General features: G+C 42.6%; 3 protein-coding genes across 3 annotated transcripts; 2 read left to right on the plus strand and 1 right to left on the minus strand.

Annotated features, from left to right (window-relative positions):
• The first annotated feature begins 1,158 nt into the window (after nt 1-1,158).
• On the plus strand, nt 1,159-5,624 carry cpox (coproporphyrinogen oxidase). The gene is made up of 7 exons (XM_034531065.1): nt 1,159-1,905; nt 1,989-2,132; nt 2,261-2,371; nt 2,494-2,635; nt 3,313-3,531; nt 4,575-4,679; nt 4,778-5,624. The coding sequence occupies exons 1-7, from the start codon at nt 1,338-1,340 to the stop codon at nt 4,860-4,862; spliced, it is 1,374 nt and encodes a 457-aa protein (XP_034386956.1). The 5' UTR covers nt 1,159-1,337; the 3' UTR covers nt 4,863-5,624.
• Nucleotides 5,625-6,785: 1,161 nt separating this feature from the next.
• Nucleotides 6,786-13,151, minus strand: prrg1 (proline rich Gla (G-carboxyglutamic acid) 1). The gene is made up of 4 exons (XM_034531062.1): nt 13,044-13,151; nt 12,233-12,273; nt 11,196-11,356; nt 6,786-10,289 (listed from the first exon to the last, which is right to left on the minus strand). Exons 2-4 carry the CDS (start codon nt 12,240-12,242, stop codon nt 9,825-9,827), a joined length of 636 nt encoding a protein of 211 aa, XP_034386953.1. The 5' UTR covers nt 12,243-12,273; nt 13,044-13,151; the 3' UTR covers nt 6,786-9,824.
• Nucleotides 13,152-15,302: 2,151 nt separating this feature from the next.
• Nucleotides 15,303-22,094, plus strand: tmem47 (transmembrane protein 47). Its single transcript, XM_034530540.1, has 3 exons — nt 15,303-15,748; nt 19,928-20,068; nt 20,409-22,094. Exons 1-3 carry the CDS (start codon nt 15,523-15,525, stop codon nt 20,585-20,587), a joined length of 546 nt encoding a protein of 181 aa, XP_034386431.1. The 5' UTR covers nt 15,303-15,522; the 3' UTR covers nt 20,588-22,094.
• Nucleotides 22,095-22,125: the final 31 nt, after the last annotated feature.

Below are 22,125 nucleotides of genomic sequence, written 5' to 3' on the forward strand. Positions count from 1 at the left end.
GACTCGTTGCAACGTGCTATCAGGTCTCTGTACGACTGCAGTAGGAGCTGTGTTTGTATTCTCTGCATTAAGTCAGATATGTTCCCGGTGTTCATTTTACTCTCTCTGTTTATTTTTATAGTTAGGTGAAGGTGGCTGAACCAGACAGATGTGTGATAAAAAATTTACTAACGTTAAGAAAAGTCTCCAAATCTCTATTACTCAGGCCTATTACTCAGGCCATGACACAAGAAGCAACATCCAGGGTCTCCTTGACAACGGAGCAGATGAGAGGGACTAAGGACCACAGGACCAGATGAGAAGGACGGAGGACCACAGGACCAGATGAGAAGGACGGAGGACCACAGGACCAGAGAGTGGCGGTTGTCTTTCTGTCAGTGGGCTGAGTGAGTAATCCCTCTCCAAGACTACAGAAGTATCAGTCATACGATTCCATAATTGGAGGCCAGATTCAACCCAACAGTGTAAAGGCTGTGTAGTTGAGTTCAAAAGTATTCATCTCTTGTGTTTGTGTCTCACAGGGCAGGACTCCTCTGGGCTTTTGTCTCACTCTTGGGTAAGCTGAGGGTGGACATCAACCAACCCGTTAACCCAGGACGACCCAGACCCACAGCAGACCTCTGAACCCCTCTCAGCACCCCAGAGAGTCCGAGACCCAGTGAGTACGGTTCTCCCTGCCCCTCCACCCCGACACCACCCACCCCACCCACCGGCCGAGAGGACGAGGAGGGTCCCGTCCCCACCAGCACAGAGGACGTAGTTTGTTTCCATCTGCTTCTTCTGTGCTGATGGGTTCGGGAAGCTCCTCACACACACAGGAAACTATCATCTGCTGACAAGAAATCAAGGAGACTGACGGTTCAAGCTGAACGAGAAATAATCCTTCTAAAAGCTTTAATAAACAAAAGATAAGTCTAAACAAAACATATTTGAGATTCTGGTTGGAGTGTAATTAAAGTTCTGCCTGTGTATTGTAACGACACTCGTTTGAAGACTGGGCAAGTAAAAGATGTGACAAACAAACAAACAAACAGAGGAGATTGAATTCGTCTTAACTGTAAAGTGCAAAACACGGAGCATATAAGGAGTCCTTGAACGCAGCATCTGTATTTATGCGCAGTGCATTTTGGGTCTTGACGTTTTTTGTAGGCTTTCACTGCTCGGAGAGCTCGTCAAAGAACGACATTTCCCACGGTGCCTCTGTTACTCCCGAGGAACTACGTGCAGCTTGACTTGACGCACGACTGATACAACTTGTGATCATGTTTTGAGTAAGTACACAACTATCGACGGACTCTACACACCGGGAACCAAACAAACAGTAGTTTCTCCTCCAAATGGCCACCATTGTCTTCTGCTCAGTAAACAAAACGGCTCAGACTACCGCGAGACGATGTTTGACGTCACATTTAAAGAAGCTCTCTAGTGCAGGAGAGTCACGTCCGCCGTCTACCTGCATTCACGGAAACCCAGTGGCTTCCCTTCTGGGTACAAGATGGTTTTCCAGAGGCTGCAGCGTGCGCTTCATGTCCCGAGGGACTGCAGGCAGGTCTGCAAGCGGGCGAACCAGAAGGGCAGCCCTGGCGCTCAGTGGAGCCGCAGCAGTGACCGCAGCAGCGGCAGTCGCGGGTTTTTTAGCCAACGCCAACCACTTCCAGCGTGCTGAAATGGCAACGAAGGTATCCCAAGCCGCTGAGGAGAGTGAGCAAGAGGGGGAAATCTTGGAGAGATGCATGGGGTTCATGTCTCTTCCGGTGACCAACGTCGGTGTGCTGGAGGAGAGGAAAGAGGAGATGCGTACGAGGATGGAGATGCTGATCATGGAGACGCAGGCCGACTTCTGCAAAGCCCTGCAGGTGGTGGACGGCGGGACGTTCAAAGTGGACCGGTGGCAGAGAAATGAAGGTGAGGAAAAGTGCATAAAGTCTAATTGGTCCGAACATGTCACAACCAATCTCATGTCCTTCTCCCTTCCATGTGTGTGTCAGGTGGCGGAGGAATCAGCTGTGTGATGCAAGATGGAAAGGTGTTTGAGAAAGCAGGAGTGAATGTGTCAGTGGTGTTTGGAAACCTGACCGAGGAGGCTGCCAGGCAGATGAAGAGCAGAGGGAAAGTCCTCAAAGGGAAAGATGGTACGTTTGTAAAGTTGATATCTGTGTGCAGGCATACGCGATGGAGCTGTTGATAAGAGGTGTGGTAACCTACATTCAGAGCAATATGTAATGGATAGAGTTTCACGTCATGCCCCGTTTTCTCTCAGGTAAGCTGCCATTTTGTGCCATGGGTGTGAGCTCTGTCATCCACCCTAAGAATCCCCACATCCCCACAGTGCACTTCAACTACAGATACTTTGAGATCGAAGAGGAAGATGGTGAGTGTCAGTCCTTAGCATCAACAGCTGTGTCTTGGTGTCAGTGACACTATTGAGTGCATGAATGAATGAATGAATGATGATCCTTGTTTCTTTCTTTTTTGTCTCTGTGTGTATTCCAGGCACTAAGCAGTGGTGGTTTGGTGGAGGCACAGACCTCACTCCGGTTTATGTTAATAAAGAAGATGCCTTTCACTTCCACAACACCCTGAAGGAGGCCTGCGACAAGCACCACCTGCAGTACTACCCCGACTTTAAGAAATGGTACAGTTAGACTGAAGAAAAGTCCTGCTTTAATGAAATGTGTGTCCCTCAGCACGTACGCATGTGTAGGTCTGACTTGCATGAATTTGTGCGTGAGGATTACAGTGGGTGTATTCTCACTGCAGGATGCTGATAAGAGGAAGTCTCTGCCTAAAAGCTGCAGTTGCAGGAAAAACGTTTCGCCCTGGCGTTGACCAGTGAATGAGCATTTGGATAAGAAGGGGATGGGTGTGGTTTATCTGCTTTGTCTCATAATAAGGACATTTTATCAACTTAAGTTAAGGTTGCATTTAAAAGAAATATGTGTATTTGCTTTAGATGAGATAATTGATACCAGTGAAATGTATGTTAATAAAAATGAAGCTACAGAACTCTGCTGGTTAGCTTGGGCTGAGCTATAAAGATGAGTTTTTTCCCCCCTTGTTTACAGTCCTCACGGCAAGCTTAGCTATTTTCTAGCTTTAGCATTATACTTAATGGGCACATTTCTATTTAAATTCCCTTATAAACTGTCACTATAGATGTGCTTTCACATGATTTATTTTTAATTTCTTTATTTTCCTTTTAAATAATGCATTTGCATAGTCCAAATCTACTGAATATTTTAAAGTCCACCCCTGGTTAAAAAGAAACCAAAAACTGCTTCTGATTTTATATATTTTGGTTTATATATTTAGGTGCGACCGATACTTCTACGTCCGTCACAGAGGAGAGACTCGGGGTATAGGAGGGATCTTCTTCGATGACCTGGACTCCCCGAGTCAGGAGGAAGCGTTCAACTTCGTCAAGAGCTGCTCCCGCACTGTTGTGCCCTGTTACCTGCCCATTGTATACAAGCACCTCAATGACTCCTTCACTGACGAGGAGAAGGACTGGCAGCAGGTACGACGAGGAAGGTGAGTAAAAAAAACAGAAGAGATGGTGGCTGTTAATGAGTAATGTGTACATTTAGTAGAGGAGATGGTTAAAAGGAGATTTTATATTTTATAGCCCATTTTAATTCTTAGCTTTGTAAACCAGATCTACTGAATAACCCTAACGTGGAGCAGTCATAAGTAAAGGACAGATGTGACAAACTCACTTAAACAACAAACAGGCATATGATAGCTGTTCCATCACAATTAACATTTAGTTTCCTTTTATTTTGGAAGAGATCACATTTTTTTTAAAAACCTCATCAATGAGGTGCCAAATTATTTGTTAAAGTGTTGATGTGGACTCAGACTCCATGAACAGCCTGTGTCCCGAAGCTTAAACATAAATGCAACATGTAAACTTAAGTGCATCAACTTGGAAGACTTCCCTTATCAAATAACAATAACTTTGACCGACCAAAAATAAAGATAACAAAATGTTAAAAGTGGTTGATTACCGACATATCTCAAGCAAGTTTATAATACATTTACTATAGGTTTGAATCCTAACATCCACAACGGATTTTAACAGTTCTCCATCTCTACGTGTTGTTATCCGAGCTCCTCCCTGCTTTGTTTACATAGCCGGGCTGGCTACGTGTGCTTCAAAGCACGATGCTTCATGTAAGCTGATAACGCCGTCCTGACCCTCAGGGATTCAGTGTTAATATAGCAGCAAACAAATATTTGCTGTGTAAAGACATAATGGAGTAATATCTACCTGAGCAGAGAATGAGGTTGCCTTCTTTCTCTATTTCTGTATGTTATAATCCAAGCTTCTTGTTGACATGCTCTTAGTGTGCATGTTGGTGCTTATGAGTGTGTAGCTCACGGCTGCCGCTCTGCACTGCTCTCATACGGCGGTCACAGCTAATAACTCAAGTAAACACTGATTGAGCTGTGAGCCGTCACCATAGTTTAGAGGTATGAGAAATGCTCCAAATCTTGTGATATCCACCTTGTAATGTATCAAAAGCCACACAAAACGAGATGTTAACCGTGGGGTTTGTGTGTTTGTGTTGTAGATATGTGGAGTTCAACCTGGTGTACGACCGAGGAGTGAAGTTTGGCCTGGCCACGCCTGGCTCCAGAATTGAAAGCATTCTAATGTCCCTCCCCCTCACTGCCAAGTAAGATCCCTCTGGTCCGAAGCACTGCTACCCTGCTCTTGTATGACGGTAGTGAGCTGTCTGTGTTGCTTGGTAACAGACTCATCCTTCCTCCTCAGGTGGGAGTACATGCATGAGCCTGCCAAAGGTACCCTTGAGGCCGAGATGCTGGAGGTTTTACGAAACCCCAAGGAGTGGGTGTAACCACAGTGTTCACAGGGTTAAAATGGACAAAACCTCCAGGAAATCGTCTTTGTTGTGTTTTTATAATTGTGTGACCTGTTTGATTAGTTCAGCTGGAGAACTGTTTACCAATATAATATTAATATGCTAAATCTGCAATGGTACTTTTCTCTCTTCCCAGTCAGCCTTGATGACACTTAATCACATTGCATTACCACTAGTGGTACCAGGTGGTAATTGTACCTGCTTTAAGGTCATCTCACATTGAATATGTGCTTCTTTAAGAAGTGTTTGTGTCAAACATGAGCTGTATTTTTTTTGTTATATGCCTGTGCTCAATGTGGCTTGCTCTACTTTTAGCTCTGGAGCTCTACTCCCCTTGAACAAAGCACTGGAAGGGAAAGTAGGGGGAACTGACCTAATGAGCATAAATGTGTGTGCCACCACTGGGATTACATTTTAATAAATCTTTTTTTTTAATGTTTCAGTGCATCTGCTCACAATTTTGTATTTTTCTTGACAATCAAAGCTAAATAATAACAGACTAGTAATGCACTGCTCCCTCTTGAGCCCCATTTACTTTGTTGTTCTCTTTTTGATGATGAGTCACCTCATTTGTTTGAGCAGAAGTAAGACAATAGCTGGATGATGGAGCATGTTCCACAGAGAGGTCAGAAGTGAGTCACAGCTAGTGTGGTTCACTGAAGAGACGAATGTAAATGGATTTTAAAATGTAAAAATAATTTATGGCTTTCAATTATAATAAATAGTTTGTTCTGTTACCTTTTGATTCTGTTGTTGAATTTATTCTTTCTTTATTTTACACATGTATGTGTAACTCAACCTTTAGTGTTTCTTAGAATCTTCATGGTTCAGGAGTGAGAAACTGACCAAAGCTGTGTATCATGTTTTTATAAATGATGAATGTCATAAAACAAATGGAATAGTAAAGTAGTATACTATAATAGTATAGTGCCATTTAAAATAAATACATTTTAAAAAAAGTCATAATGTATGCCATACAAATATCATAAAAGATGTAATCTTGTATAAGTGTCATGAAAAGTATTTAAAATTGCGTATAGTATGCGTTAAAAGTATGCTCTATAACTTACAATATAGTATCGCACTGAAAATTGCATAATGTAGTCATAAAGTCAGTGTTGTATGTAACAAAAATATTTATGCCTAAATCATAAAAAAGTTATAGTATTCTACGTCCAAATATTGTGGTGGGCAATTCTCCCCGTGTAGTGAAGGAGCATTGAGGCTGGCTCCTCCCTCAACCAATCCCCCAATCAGTGCCGGGTCATAAAAGGCACCTGTTGGCATAGCCTTGTTGTTTTGGTCCCTTGTCCTCTGTGGTTTTGTAGGTATGTATTTAATATTATCGGTTAGCATGCCAGCCTTTGTGAAATACAGCTGCCTATTTTTAATTCTGGTCTGAAATGTCAATTTTTTTTAATTGATAAGGTTTTCTGTAAATCGCCATAGTATGTCACAAAAAGTCATAGTATATATATATATAGATGTCATGATGGTATGTCATAAAAATTTCATAGAAAATGTCCATTGTGTGCAATACAAAACATATATAGTTCTGGTTAACTGTGATAAAAGATGTTATAATGTACTTACTTAAAACAAGTGATAGTATGGTTGCCATAAATAAAATAATAGCTTAGTATTTTAAAGGGGACAGTTGCGTAATGCTATGAAGCAGCAGTCAGTCAATGGACCAGTGAGCTCTCGAATGTTTTTTCTTTTCAGATGATGCCAAATGTGGCAGGAATCCATGAATGAACATCACAGAATCATTACATGCCGACACTGCGATTAAACGCAAACCTCAGCAAACAACCTTTTTGGATAAAGACATATTGAAAACAAGCGACAAAATGTACTATCCTGAAATTGGCATACAAGACTCTTTCAGGGCCTAAATTGATTGATTAATTTAATTAGTAAACTTTTGAAGACATGGCAGGCATCCTGTGGATCTTTGGGTGAGTCAAGCAGGGAATAGGCGACAAGTTTAAACGCACAAAACACTACATTCATATGGCACTGAATTAAATTAAGGTAACATGTAGCACTTTTTCTTTTTTATTACAAATTAATTCAAGCTTCTGCACATGAAGGATTTATAACAAGTTATCTTGCATTTAGTGTTATAGAACAGTTTGTTTGATAAGGCATTGTAAAAAATAAGCAAAAAAAAGAGCTCTGCATGTAACAGTCCAACAACTGACCGATCCAAAGTGCCTACGACCCCCACCAGCAGACGTCCGTTCATGGTCATAGTGCTGAGGTTCACAGGTCAACTCACAAACAAGTATAATCAGTGCTCCAACTCTGTGAGGTGTGAACAGGAAATATGGCACTCATTAGTATCTGGGAACATCAGACAGATATTTTTGGTTTTTAGAGTGTATGCAGGAAAATTGCATATAGAGCATGAGCACTTTTTTTTTTTAGGTTTACAGTGACATCGTTATGGCCGACTGTCCTAGTTTTCACCAAACGGACCATTTTGAGCTTAAACACAGGAAGTGCCTTCATTTATCCACAGCATACTGTATACTAGTTACACTATAATTACACTATGCAAGTGCTGCATTCCTATGCAGTAAAAAACAATCTCACTTTACCTTACTTTCACACGTAGAGACTATACATATTTATATACAGGTACATAAGACATGCTAAACGTGAACTCTGTCCATAGTGTTGTTAAATACAGAATCTCTCCCCGTTGTTTCTGTTGCTTTGTCCCACATTCCTGTGTAAGTCACTCCACAATGTACATGTATGGTGCAGCTGCAAACTATTTGAAGAAACCTCACTGTGCTTTTAGTGAAAGTGGCCCAGCAGAAGACTCAGTGATCATTTCTAAACACGGTTATATTTGCATTAAGGGAAAGCACAGGGAGAGATTTTTCACAGTTAAAGCAGGCTCTGAGAAATTATCAACAGCCCAGCAGGAGGACATGGGCCAGCAAGCACTGACCATCAATACACAGTGCAGAGCCAGATCTGACCTCAGGTGTACAGACTAGGCTACATGCATTACCAAAATATAAGTACATATAACACATTTACACAAAACACATTTCAGTGTCCCCCCCCATACTTTACTGCTGGTCTTATCTTAAATATTAAACACCAGTGTATTCCGAAGTTGGACCGATGCATTCATTTGGCAACTTGACTATTTAAACCTGAATTGAGTGATATTATTGATATCAACAATTAATCAAATTACAGATTGTAATGTGAAAAAGTAAATTAACGCCCAACTTTGTAGCTGTACACAGTTTTAATCTGGTTTTGGTTCCACCTGATCATTCACTAAGTGATTGGGTCTCAATGCTCCCATAAGAAAAACTGTGGGCATTTACATTACATTCTATTCACTATTTACAGTCAACAAGCCCAAATAAGCCAAGCACAGCGACTACCCTGCACTACACGGCAAAAAGTAAATGAAGAACTAGTGAAGAATGTTTTTGTATTTAGCGAGCTAAAAAGAGCCTGATATTACTCTCATTAGTCAGTCACCAAACCAGTCAAGTAAATATTGGAATCAAGTTAGCTGGTGAGATGAATACATGTCCCCATGTTTTTTGTGTCTAAATGACCAATGGCAAAGTTATTTTGGAAATGTATCCAGTATTGAGGGATAACGCTGTAACCGGAGGCCGGGAAACAGTCTGCGGGGGCAATTCAATGCAACGTTACATTCACTAAAAGTGCCACCGACGGGCTCAGATTATATATTAGAGAATAAAACTGTGTTCTTCAGCCACTCTCCAATAAATACAGGTGACCTCCTCCACATTGTTAAACCCATCTAAATAGTCAGCCATGACATTGACATTTTTTTGGATTTCACCAAGCTGTCCTTTCTGAACTCCAGAACCACTAACTCTGCCCGGCTGGCACTTGGGTTTCTATATCTGTCTTCCGGTAGCGTGTCACTGCTCCAGATTTCAGAACGAGACTTCTCAACGAGTCTTTCCATTATGTCAGACACTTAAAATAACAATCAGAGCCTGTCGGTGGCAAAAAGAGGCGTCTTTAGTGACGTAAATGACAACCTGAACATGATAACATTCCAACCAATGAGCATGTTAGTTAAATGATAGATAAATGTATTGTCGAACAACCATATATAAATGAAATATTTTGTTGTCATAAAATATAAATGTGCCTTATTAGTGTGGTTTAAGCGTCCAATGTGGGCTCATGGGTTTCCCTCATTTGACACAATGTATTGAAATTGCTCTTCACAGGAGCGAAACACGCTTCAGTATCTAGGTTAGATATAAATCATAAGCTTGATTTTCTGCATGGTTTTTCTCTTTCTGCCCCTGTGTTCAACAATCGCTTAATGCAATATTAATTTGTCCGGGTTTTCTAAATGCTGTTTCTGAATCTCGCAAAGCAATATTCTTGCAAAGTGTGCAATATACACAATTCTTATTTTTCCATTTAAATTCAAACAAATTAATTAGTTGCAAAATATCTGCTACAGGCCACTTAATCTTCAAGAATTGGCAATCCCCTTCAATAAAGCATCGATCCAACCCCCATATCCACTTTTGGAATAGTCCATCATTGTGGCAATCAGAACCCTTTTTTCTTCACGCCACATGCAACATGTGTTGTGCCTGCCGAGTTAAATCGTTTGCTACGGTGTGACAGCATAGATGCGACTTGAGGAAGATCAGCAGAGCTGGTTGGTTTTGGTTTTGCAATATCCTTCCTGCTATCACTTCACCTCACTGAGGGAAAGTTAGTGCAAATTTCAACAGCGTTGGCTCCGGAAAAGTTTGCATTAATCCATTGAACAGACAGTGAAGTGTTTCTGTGTGTGTTGAATGAGGAAGGCTCATGATACCACAATAGTGACACTGCTAAATGATCAGATGGTCTTAGTGTATGTTAGGGCTTTTGTTGGGGTGCTCGTGAGAGACAGGTTTACTTCACATGACCACCGTTGACACTGGAAGCGCTGGTGTTGACTATATCCTCATACTGTGGAGGTGGCTCTGTCTCTATTTGGACATCTGAATGGCCCACAGCCTCATCATAAGACGGTGGCGGGTCTCCAGCGCTTCCTCTCCCTGATGTGAGCTCTGAGCCTGGATATGCAGGGCTGCTGTGGACGCTGAGTTCTGATTGGTCCCCATGGTGGTAATCCCTCCCCCAATGGTCCATGGAGACCACCGACAAGACGTGGTCATGATGCGAGTGGCCCAGGCTGGGGCTGCGCTGCGAGCGCTTGCGAGAGTGGCAGCGCCACACGGTGATGGCTACAGCGGCAACGATGAGCACGACCAGCAGCAACGGCACGATCAAGTACAGCGAGTGGACTCCTCCGACCACCGTCTCCAGCCCTCCAGAGGGACTGCTCTCCCGCACATACTCTTCCCAGAACCGTCTCTGCAGCCAAACAGAGAATACACACATGTTGTCAAAAATATAATCTTCAAGATAAGCCTCAGCTCACTCATGCAGTGTAAACATGCAGTGTAAACAATGCAAACACGGTGGTACAAAACCTGTTTCCGAAACACAGGGTGTACACGGTACACACAAATATCCACTGTGTGAATACTTTCTATCTGGATTACTGCAACACAAAAGGCAGTAGCCGACAACATCCAAACAAAAAGCGACCATGTGATTGTGCATGTCCATCTGCGTCACTTTGCTCTCTGGCCGCTCACAATAGTTTTGCAAATATGCCTCCCTCTCTAGCGTGGACTCGGTTGTTCTTCCTGCTGATAATCATCACTTCCTGAAAAAACATACACATTCCACAAGCTACCACTCTTGGCGTAGGATTTCATTACTGGACACATGAAGCCTACAAAATAGCAATTTTTGTATTCTTTTACATAGGGCGGCATATGAGTTACTCAACTGTAGTAATATTGATTATTGATTTGTGGGTTTTAGCTCCAGCTGGGAGTCCTGTGTTCAAAAGATTTCCAACCAATTGTGTGTGTTTGCGTATTGCGTTGCTGCTGCTTACTTTTTGTTTAATGACCCCATGAGGTGTGGTAAATGTTTGTCTTACCAGTCACTGGCTTTCTGGGAAATCTCTGAAACACATGAATGCCCACTGGGGCTAATATCCCTGTAAAAACATTACAACTGGTGAGTAACTCAAATGACCTACTGCAAAAAAAATTAAACCCTATCCCTTTATGTAGTTTATGTTTTGCTCCACATGTAGCTATACACACACACTGTGTGTTCTACTTTTCTGTTCCTGTGTGTATTTTAGTCTTGAAGAAAGGAGGGATTGTAAGTCTGATGTGATGCGTCTCTCAACCCCTTTACCGTCTTCTCGTCGTTCTCAAAAGCCTCGCGGGCCTCCTCATAGGTGCAGATCTCCTCGCGGCACTCCCTCTGAATGCTACCCTGCTTCATTTCCTCCAGCAAGAAGTTGGCCCTGCGCAGCCGGCGCAGCACTGAGTGGGCCGCGTCCGCCGGCAGGAACACTGAGAGGCAAGCGATAGGTAGAGGAGTGGAGGGGGGAGACGAGGACAAGGGCAGAGAGGACGAAAGGATGTACGATTTAAAGATGTGTTGAGAAAGAAAATGTACGATGAATCAAAATCACAAGCAGAGACAATAATGTAACAGACGAAAAGAGGAAAGTAGGGGTGAGTGGGTAAGCAGAACAGCATGGGGGAGGAAGTGAAGGGGGGGGGGGAAATTTAAGCAAAGAGAGTGTGTATTGAATGAGAGAAGAGCGAAGCATAAGGAGGAAACAAGGATAGCGATGCCAAAAAAAAAAAGTGGAGAAAAAAAAAGTGAGAGAGGTGGTGACAAACAAAGGCAGCAGAGCAGAGCCGAGCGCTGCCCAGTGCCCACATTTCTGCATAAAAACAAAAGCTCCTTTGATTTAGGCATCCATCCCTGGGCTACACAACATAAACTAGAGGAATGAACTTGGAGAGACAGAGTGGCCCTCTGTTTTTACGCATTCAGGACAAGAACATAAACTCTCGCTAAAGAATTGTGCAAAAGATGCCATAACATGCACTGGGAATCTCGGATGTGCTACCAAATTAACCAATTTAAGTAATTCAGTTTGAACGTGCAGGGATGTGATCAGCACATCAGACAAGAGATAATGGACAAAAAGGCGTGGAACAGGAAATTCCCTGAGGAAAGAATGGGAATTGTGTACTTTAAAAATAAACCTGAATAGTCACATTCCAGTGAATAAACTGGAATGTTGACACAATGGGAAAGAAAAAAACAAGAAATTGGAGGAGAGTTTCCAAAGAACATTGAAAAGTAATAAAAGGTAATGTGAACTTCTCTGCCCGTGGGGTAAAATCCAAAGTATGTTATCAATAAAAACTTACCACTTCCCATGATTCCTGCGAGTCTGTTTGCGGTGAATTATCTGTACAAAATCAAAAACACATTATTGTGCAGCTCTGAACCTGCTGATACAAGCCAGTAATAATTAAGCAAAGACTCCCTCTCATGCAACACAGGGACGAACAGCTGTGAACAGCGCCTGATCACTCATAACTCACACATGAGGGATACAAAATGTTGAAAACCAGGACATAACAGTAGCACCACATCCCCTTAGTCACACTGTCCTACATTATTTAGGATGATTAAAACACAATTATAACAGAATGGCTGTGGAGGAGCATAGCAGCTAGGTGTTAAAAGGGCGTGTTGTGGGTACGATACATCCTTGACCAAAGTGACAGTGACCAATGGCGGCTGCTGGCCAGTGTTAGTGTTACGGGAATCCTGCTCATAGCTCCCCGAAATAGATCACCAGCGGCGGACACGAACAAAGCGCCGCCGCCCCGTTACACAGATGACGAGAGAGACAGCGCGGGGCAGCCACTGGAAGCGAAGACAATGTGAGCCGAGCCTCATTGCGGATACTGACGGTCTATTCTCGGCCCGTTAGCTGCGCGTGGAGATGGTCAGCGCCGCTCGCGCGTTGACAAGCGGTGCTGATTCGTAGGATCGGTGCGTCTCCGGTTCAGTCGGAGGCGATTTAACGCGAACGAGCAACACATGATTCAAACTGACGGTTATCCGAAACAGTGGTCGAGAGAAGGGCCTCCGCATGTGACTATTACCGTCTTTTACGTGACGGCAAAGCCGCCCGTTAGTGTGTAAATCAACTTTATCCATTCAGCTCACCTCTTTTCGTCCCAAAAATGCGCATAAACGATCCCTCGTTACCTCTGCTGCCCCGCGGTGTTGCTATGAACGGTGCGCAGGCGCACAGCTCTGTTTGCCAACAACAGCCCCATGAACTGCCCCTTCTCCCTGAGTTAAAGGGACAGAGACCCGGAGATCAACACAGACTAAACAGACCATAATTATAACAACTCACATAATAACTTCACAGTGTGGAATAACTTAATACATAATATGCAAGCTTAACGGTATTCAAACTACCCTAGTAGTGTAGTCATTTTAGTGACTTGCCATAAGGTGATAATCATACACTGTATAAACACAACTCATTAAATCTAACCTTTAACAGTTAACAATTTAAATGAAATGGGAAGAGTTCATCCTTTGCAAGTGTTTTTGTGTCACTCTTTACTGTCTTTAAATAAATTAAATAAAAATAGATGACGATGTAGAATATTTCTACAAATGTTGTCAGATTTCAGTCACCTTTATATTAGTTTTTACCTGCACTAAATTGTACATGGAAAATCATCTTTATTTCTTGCATTTTCATTTTCAATACAATTGATTTCCTCAGTATTATGAACACAAAATGAAGTCGTAAAGATTCATATTTCTATTGAATTTAATTGGGAAATATTAAGCAATTCTTGTTAATAATAGCATTGAAAAGATCTCATTCAAGTATTAGCCATTTAGTGCAGCAATAGCAACCAACAAAGTTGGAATTGTTCTAACCCATTGACTGCAGCAATTTTTCACCTATCATTCTGTGAGTTGGTGTTACAATTGATATGTTCATGGCCTTGAATTCTAAGAAAACAAAACCCTATCCAATTAATTTGTATTATTTATTAGTAAATTGTATATTGGTGGTATTAGTCTCACATTTTTTAATTTGAGACTAATTCAACTAACACACACACACACACACACAACTAATTCTTTCCACAGCGTGTATTAACATGTGATGTTAATCCATTAAAAATGTGAAATCTGACATTTTGTACATCATGCATTGTGATCAAATATGTGAACTGTGCATAGACAGCAGTAATGCTATTTTAACGCTGATGTGAGGACTGTGTTTTTACTCACAGACTCTACTGATTACAATCTGTAATCATCAGTAATGATGTTGAAAGACTCTGCCGCCAGTAACAGTTGACCTACACTCCTCCAACTCCAAGACACACGCACACAACAACATAGTAAAATCAAAACTGCTGTGAAAGAGAGATATTTTGGTTATAATGTATACCGTATAAAAGAAGTAATACAAGTCCATTTGGTTCCTGAAATTGAACTTAGTAGCTAAAACGTACAATTAACAAGGAGTCTAACACATATGTTGTTGTTGCATTTCTGTTTAAATAACTATAAAGTAAATGTGCTTACATGTGTGTGTGTGTGTGTGTGTGTGTGTATATCGCTGTGCGAGTATGTGAGTTAATCAATATGAATTAACTGCAGGATTCTTCCCTCAGGCCAAAGGATTAGCTAAGTTCAATCAGAGAAAAAATTAGCTGTGTAAGCTTCCCTTAGCACAGTGTGTGTGTGTGTGTGTGTGTGTGAGAGTGTATGTGCGTGCGTGTGCGTGTGAGACAGAGAAAATGGGATGTCAAACAAAATATCAACCGAAAAAGGGTAAAGTGCGTTGCAAGAGAAAAGCAGGGACGTTAAAAGGTGAATCCACCAAAACAAAAGTGTAACCATATTGAACATAAGTTAGATGAGAAAACCAATTTAAATTAATTGTCTTAAAACCGATTTTACATTTACATTTATGTTAAATTCCGGTCTACTGAGTCTTGTTGAAAGTTGTGGAACCAGCACTAATAAAGAAATTGACTATAAAACATTTCACTCCCATCACGGTTGTCAAGATTCAAAATTGAAATACACCACCAATCATAACGGACTTCTGTTTTGAATGCTTACTGTTTGTTTTCACTTCTACATTCAATTCAATTCAATTTATTTTGTATAGACCAAAATAACAATCCGTACACATATACGACATCGTCTGACCGAAACCCCTTTAACGCATATGAGGACTAACAGGGGGAGGGGGAGAGAGAGAGAGAGAGAGAGAGAGAGAGAGAGAGAGAGAGAGAGAGAGAGAGAGAGAGAGAGAGAGAGAGAGAGAGAGAGAGAGAGAGAGAGAGAGAGAGAGAGAGAGAGAGAGAGAGAGAGAGAGAGTGGGTGTAGTTCTTGATGCTCGGCACTAGGACCCAGCAGGTGCAGCCCGGTGTTATTTCTGAGGGCTGCAGCTGGTCGGTGCACAGAGCGCTGGTCACAGCAGCCGCAGCAGCGTCCTCTGGACTCGGGACGCGGAGTGAGCGACAGCTCCCCATCCTGCTACCCAGAACACGGGCACGGGCAGGGGGACAACCACAACTTGAAACTGACACAGACCCCAAAACAGACTCCTGCTTCTACTTCTTCTTTTTTTTAAATGAGTAATATACTTTAAATAATGGCTTCATCCGTGAGCGGCACAGAGGAGGTCCGGGTGTCTGCGTGGACGCCCCTGAAGTTGGTGGGACTGGTGTGCGTCTTTCTCGCCTTGTGCCTGGATGCCGGGGCCGTGTTGAGCCCGGCGTGGGTCACGGCGGACGACCAGTACTACCTGTCCATGTGGGTGTCCTGCTGGAAGCCCGTCAGCTCCGCGGAGTGGTCCTGCAACAGCACGCTGGTCACCGGTGAGACCGACGCTCATGTGCCTCCACCCGGGCTTATTGTAGCTGATGGAGGGATGCGCCACCATGTTGTTTTTTTAATAGTTTCAAACCAGTGCCTGTTGTAGTTTCAGGAATGTTTTACTTTTGAAAAAGCAGATTTCGGGGAGCAGACCGCGTTCATGTTCCAATCAGATGCTCAGCGTTCAGGGATAACAAAGGGTCCCCGCAGACAAGTGCACTGCTGAACCAATCTATTCTGTGGGTGAGAATTATAAAACATCACCCAAGAGAGTGCTACATGTTAATTACTTTCTAATTAGCAATTGCCTGGTTAATTTAAACTGCAGAACTTTTCTAAATTAAATAGGATGGTGAACAATACGGCACATTGCTGCCTTCCATGGGAAATTTAAAAAAGAAAAGTGTTAGAAAAAAAGTTTGTCAAAGTTTAATGAGTGAGACATCTTTGGTTTTTCTTTGTCGGTTAGTTAACTTTTCTTCTAAAACATTTGCCTAGTTCTCCACTGAATGATGTGGGAATTTTGCCTAGCCAGGAGCAGTCCAGCTGGGGTTTCGTTTGGCCTTTTGTTGTTCACAAAATGAGCCTTTGTGTGGGTTTCTGCACCGGCCAAGGAGTGAGGGCAACTCAGAGCAGAGAACTCCCCAGAGATCTAGATGCCTGGAGATTAGTAACCAGGGAAACAAGAGAATCACTGCAGAAATGGGGATTTCCCTCTATTAAGGAAACTTCAAGGTCCCCATCAAGGTTTTTTTTCGGGAAGCATTTCATATTTCCATCACAGCTGGTCATTCAGGGCTAAAAATGTGATTGAGAATAAGTCACTATATGGACATCACCACAAATCAATCATGATTTTAGGGAAACATGTCTTATTGCTTTGTTCTGACAACTAAAATCCAATGTGATCAAATACACACATCCCTGCAATTTTCTATGTTAATTTTGTTTTGAGGATGATTCACCTCTGGCATGTTTTTAGGCCACAGTTTGTGGTATTGCTGTAATACAATAGGTTACATTGAAATGTAAAGTGGATAATATAACAGAAACACTTTACAGTTTAATCCAGTCCAATACAAACACTACTTATAGCAATGTTTTGTGTGTTCTTGTGACTGCACTGTAATTCAACTATAATATAGTTTTATTAATCATATAAAGGATTTCTATGAGCATAAACATTGTCTAAATGATATTCTTAAAACGTAAATTGTAGATATATTTCACACTCCTGACTACAGCTGCCTTCATTATTGTCCTGTGCCTCTCGATGTGCTCCTATATACATTTTTGCTGCGTCTGACCCCCTCCTGTGTGCTGAGTGGTGAATTGTGTTTTTGTTAGTCTGACAAAATGTTTTCTTTCTGTCTGAGAGATGAGTAACTGTGGGTCACGTTGGCCCCGATTCTCCACTGTCAGCGCAGACAAAGTGCACTTTGGTGCCATATAAAGACATGCAGTCTCCGTGTCAGCTCTCAGCAGCAGCATACCACACAGGGTAAATGCACACAGCAAACTGCCCATTTCCTCAGGCCTGTGCTTGGCTAGGCTTATTGATTTGAATCCCAGTAATCAGTTTCTACTCCCTTTACCAGCCCCCCAGTATTTCCTCAGTGTCATGCATTAAATAAATAATAATAATAATAAAAATAAATCCTGTTAGTCGGAAACACCAGCTGGTCGCTCAGATGTTTTGTGCTTTTTCTGCAAGGCCTGCATGTGTGTCTCTGGATAAAATAATATGCAGCGTGAATTAGAAAGCAGACGTGAGATATTGCCTTGTTACATGCTCATGAAGGGTTTGAACTATACAGAAACAAATAACAACGCCTCCTCTCTTTTAGTTATTTCTTCTGACACATACACACTTAGGCAGAGGATCAGAAGTCAAGTATAAAAGATACAGACTTTACAGGGCCAGGAATGTGGAACGGCCGTGCAAGAGAGCAGTGTGTGTGTGGATGCCAGGTCGGTGCGAGATGAAGCGACAAATGTGGAGCCAGTGTGCTAGCGAGCCAAGCTCAGTCAGACGCAGTGATGCCAAAGCATATTAATAATGCAATACCTTATCCAGACAGTATTTGGGTGGCTGTGTTGTCTTTGAGGGAGGTCACATCAAAATGTTGGATACAGAGAGCTTGTTAAGCTTGTAAAGGTTCAGCTCACGGAAGCTGGGGTTTTGAATCAGGGACCTCTGTGGTTGATGATCTTCCTGCTTCTTAATGTCTCCATCCTGCTTCCTTGAGAGAGTGAGACTGAGTGTGTGTGACAGCAAGAGACACTCAAGGCTCTTTTGTGACACAGATCTTCCACCACCGTCACAGACAAAGAAACAGAATGTGGCCCCTGAAGGATTCTTTCGATTAAAACCAAAGCAGTGACCATAATTAATGCTCCGATTGGATCTTATGTACTGTATCTCCTTTTCCATCTGTCATCATGCTGGGCTCAGATTAATAGTTTGGCGCCTCCTGCTCGTCAAAGCCTTTAAGCACTCTGACTGTTGGCTGTGTTTCTTGCACAGAGTACGACGTCTGTTCCAAATCTGAGATGAGATGACTTTCTGCATCCTGCTGTTTTCACAAGCGCACTGATAAGGCTGGCTGGGCTGAAGGCACCAAACTGACAGAGAGAAGATATCCCCTCCCCAATGAAAGGCTTTGTCAACTACAGGTCAAGTCACCGTGGCCCTTTGCTGAGAGGGAACCAGTGAGGCAGGAGCAGAGAAAGTCAAGGGGGCCTCGTGTTGTGCAAGCAGAAGGCTGGACGGAGCGGGTGCTCTGCTTTTTGTGGACTTTTTCCAACATCCTGTGGTGACAGGGCCCATTTTTAAACTCTAAATCCTGAACCATATTTGGTCAGAAGTAGTTGATCTTTGTTTATATTTGAGCTGCTTGGCCCCTGAAATAAAGTTTCCCTCCAACAAGAGCGGGAACTATATTTTAAGCAGCTTATGTCCCGTCACTTTCTCTCCGCTGGTGAACGTTTTAATGATTTTCTGCCTCAACAGAAAGGAAATATTCTTGGCAACGCTTCATCATTTTTATTTCCTGGGCTCCCTACAATATTAAAAAAAAGGCAAAACATACTCTAGACTACAATATTTCAGTTTAAATGTTTACACCCACTGTAATATTGAAACACTTATGCAGGGCTCAACCCTCTTTATGCTTTGATGTTATTTTTCCCCACCCCCTGTTCTATAAATGATTTCCTCCTGTGTAATCAAATGCCTTATCATAATATCCTCTGCCTGTTTACAAATGGACCTCCTGTTTCCACAAGTACACAGTAAAACTACGAAAGAGACCCTTAATCTGGAAACAATAATACATAGTTTGTCTCTCAACAGTCCTCAGTTAAAGTCCCTTGGCTAATTAAGTCTCGTAAACTCTCTTCTGCTGAAGTGCTTTTAAAAAAAATGTATACCATAATGTTTGTTTTTTGAAAGACACATTTCCAATTTGATCAGGTTTTTTGTTTCTGCTTTGGCATTCCGACAAGGATAGAAAAGGGAAATTGCAGTTATTTCCACTTGAGTGTTTTTGGAGTAAATCTGAATGAAATGCTGAGAATGCTGCTGAGCTGGCATGAGCCAGGAGGGAGGGATACTCATTATCTGGTACTTATTACCCTCCCAGAAGCCTTTCTGCTGCACCGGGATCCATTACTGAACCCACTGATATCCGTGCGTAGCCAGGCATGTGTGCGTTTGTTTGTTTCTTGTCAGCCAGAAACTGCTGTGGTCGGTTCGAGGGTTATTCGCTGCATGGTTCACATTCTTCTTCTTGGCTATGGATCCCCAGTGGCTCACATCAAAACACGATGAGCCATCAGCAGCTTCTCAGAATACGCACGAGGAGTTGTCTCGACCTCCGAGCCACTGTTTACGCTGCGGTAAATCACCACAAATGTTCGTGAGTGGAATCATTTTTCTCTTGTGTAAGAACGAGCATGGCAGTGCAACTGTAGCTCACCAACACGGCCTGTGACTCGTTCTGTCCTTCCGTCTCTCCTCATCGCTCCACTTCCCTCCCTCCTGTCAGCGGCGCAGACACGGCTCTCCAGAGTAACCTCCTTTTAGCTATACCTATGTCACTCTGTCTCAGCGTGACTTCATGCCTTTTCCTCCCATAACGCCTCCTTCCTCTCTGTCCCTGTGTGTGTGTTTGTCTCAGACTGGCAGATCGCCACACTGGCCTTGCTGTTGGGGGGGTCGGCCCTCACGCTGCTCTCTTTCCTCGTGGCGCTGATCTCCCTGTGCTCTGGCTCCAGGAGTCGCTGCTACAAGTCAGTGGCCGTCATGCTGTTCTCCGCAGGTAGGTAAAGACACTCTGTCACCAAAAACAAACAAAAAAACATTAAGGAAGAGCTGAAAGACAGTTTACAAAACAATGACTGTCCAGCTTCCAAAACAATCGACATCTATTATAGCGGCCGGGGACAGATCCAAGGGCAAGGCATTCAAACCATTCATTATTTCAATATGGGATTTTGGAGTGCCCTGTATCTATCTCCTTCCAGTTTATGGAAGCTGGTCATTGTTTTAAATATATATATATATATATATATATATATATATATATATATATACACACACTATAATTATCTATATAATATATAACATTAGTACTTTCTCTTTCCCGTTTTCCTCTGCAGTGGTGCTCCAGGTGTGCAGCTTGGTCCTCTTTCCCATCAAGTTCATAGAGACGATCACTCTGAGGGTGTACCACGAGTTTAACTGGGGCTACGGCCTGGCCTGGGGATCCACCATCTTCTCCTTCGGAGGAGCCATCCTCTATTGCCTCAACCCCAAAAACTATGAAGACTACTACTAAAATGTGTGAGACAAGAGGAGAAATTGAGACTGTTTCCCCCGGTGTCCTTTCAGTAATAGGAACCTTCAGTCCGTTACACAGTGCACATCCACAGACAAGAAAAACAGGACATACAAACGCTTATTGGTAGTTTCAGGACTATAAATTAGCTTTCATTTGATACTGTGAACTTATTGTCTCAAAGAATATTCTCACTCATTGGACTGAAGCCCCGTGCTCTCTCAGAACGTTTGGCAGCAAACCAAGTGGGGAAAATAAATCCGACCCAGCGAGTTTAATTTGGGAGAGAATTGCAGTCCTCGGATAACCGTGTGTCCCCTTTAAGTGGAACTCCAGTAGGTCTTACATTTGGCCAGAAAATCTAGAGGGGAACAGATGGATTTATAAACCACATACCAGGACGACTTGGTGGTATAACCATTCAGAGCAGAGCATGACGTAAACCCGGGCCAATCAAGGAAGTAACGGACCCAAGGAGGCCTGTTGAAGTGATATCCCGAGGAAGACAAAGTGAGGAAGACAAGGCACATCTCAGGAAATGCTACATTTCCCGTTACACTACCACTGGAACTTGGCATTGCCTTCTTCCTCCAGTAGAGTGTAATAGATTAGTGGAAGCATGTCATGAGGCTCCAAATACGTGTCTTCATTTTCTCTTGTCATATCCGAGTGTATTAAAATCTTCAGAGATACTGTTTATAAACAGAAGCTACCTAAGACAGTAGAAACATTCAACAGCCACATCCAAACGTTAACATACTGGTGAGACAAACATTTACTGGTTAATGAAGAGCAGAGCGGTGAAGCCTGACTGCTAATATAAACGTGCAACATAACCCAAGTTATACCTGCTTTTTGATAACATGGTTGTGCTACATGCAAGTATGTGCAATAAGCATAAAAGGTAATATTTACTGCAAGAAGACCAGTGGGAAGGAAGATGGCAAATGACCATGTATGCCGAGTGTGTCATATCTCCATGATCATACGACCCAGCATGTGCTCACACACACACCTCCCTCATGTGATGCCTCCATATCTTCACTCCCTGTAGGGAAAGGGAATGCACCCAGCAGTAGAAGCATCCATAAGAACACCACAACACAATTCAGCTGTAGCTTAAATGGATTGTAGTTATTGAAAAAAAGTCTGTAGACTTAGTTTTTGCATCCATCCACATTTAGGTTCTTGTTGAAGAACTTTAGGAGATGCTGGCGTGAAATATGCTGTGCATGATTTGTGTTATGAGGACGATGGGATCAATCGAGCAGAAAATGGAAAGTGTAAAACCTGAAGGACAGTGGCATCACGACAGGTGAGACCTGTGGCAGCAGGAGAGCTGCACTGGTAATAACTCAAACCGCATTTCAAAACGTGGTGAGAAACTTCTCCAACTTCCTCTTGCAACTTTAGAGAAAGTGAATGAGTGAGTGTGTCTGTGCATGTTACTACCGTTTGCTGCTGTGTTTCGGATTACTGGTTTAACTACTTAATAAACATGTACTGGAAAAAACGTGTGTTTGGTTCATGTGGGGAAA

This window comes from Cyclopterus lumpus, chromosome 4, assembly GCF_009769545.1.
Source record: "Cyclopterus lumpus isolate fCycLum1 chromosome 4, fCycLum1.pri, whole genome shotgun sequence".
Lineage (NCBI taxonomy): Eukaryota > Metazoa > Chordata > Actinopteri > Perciformes > Cyclopteridae > Cyclopterus > Cyclopterus lumpus.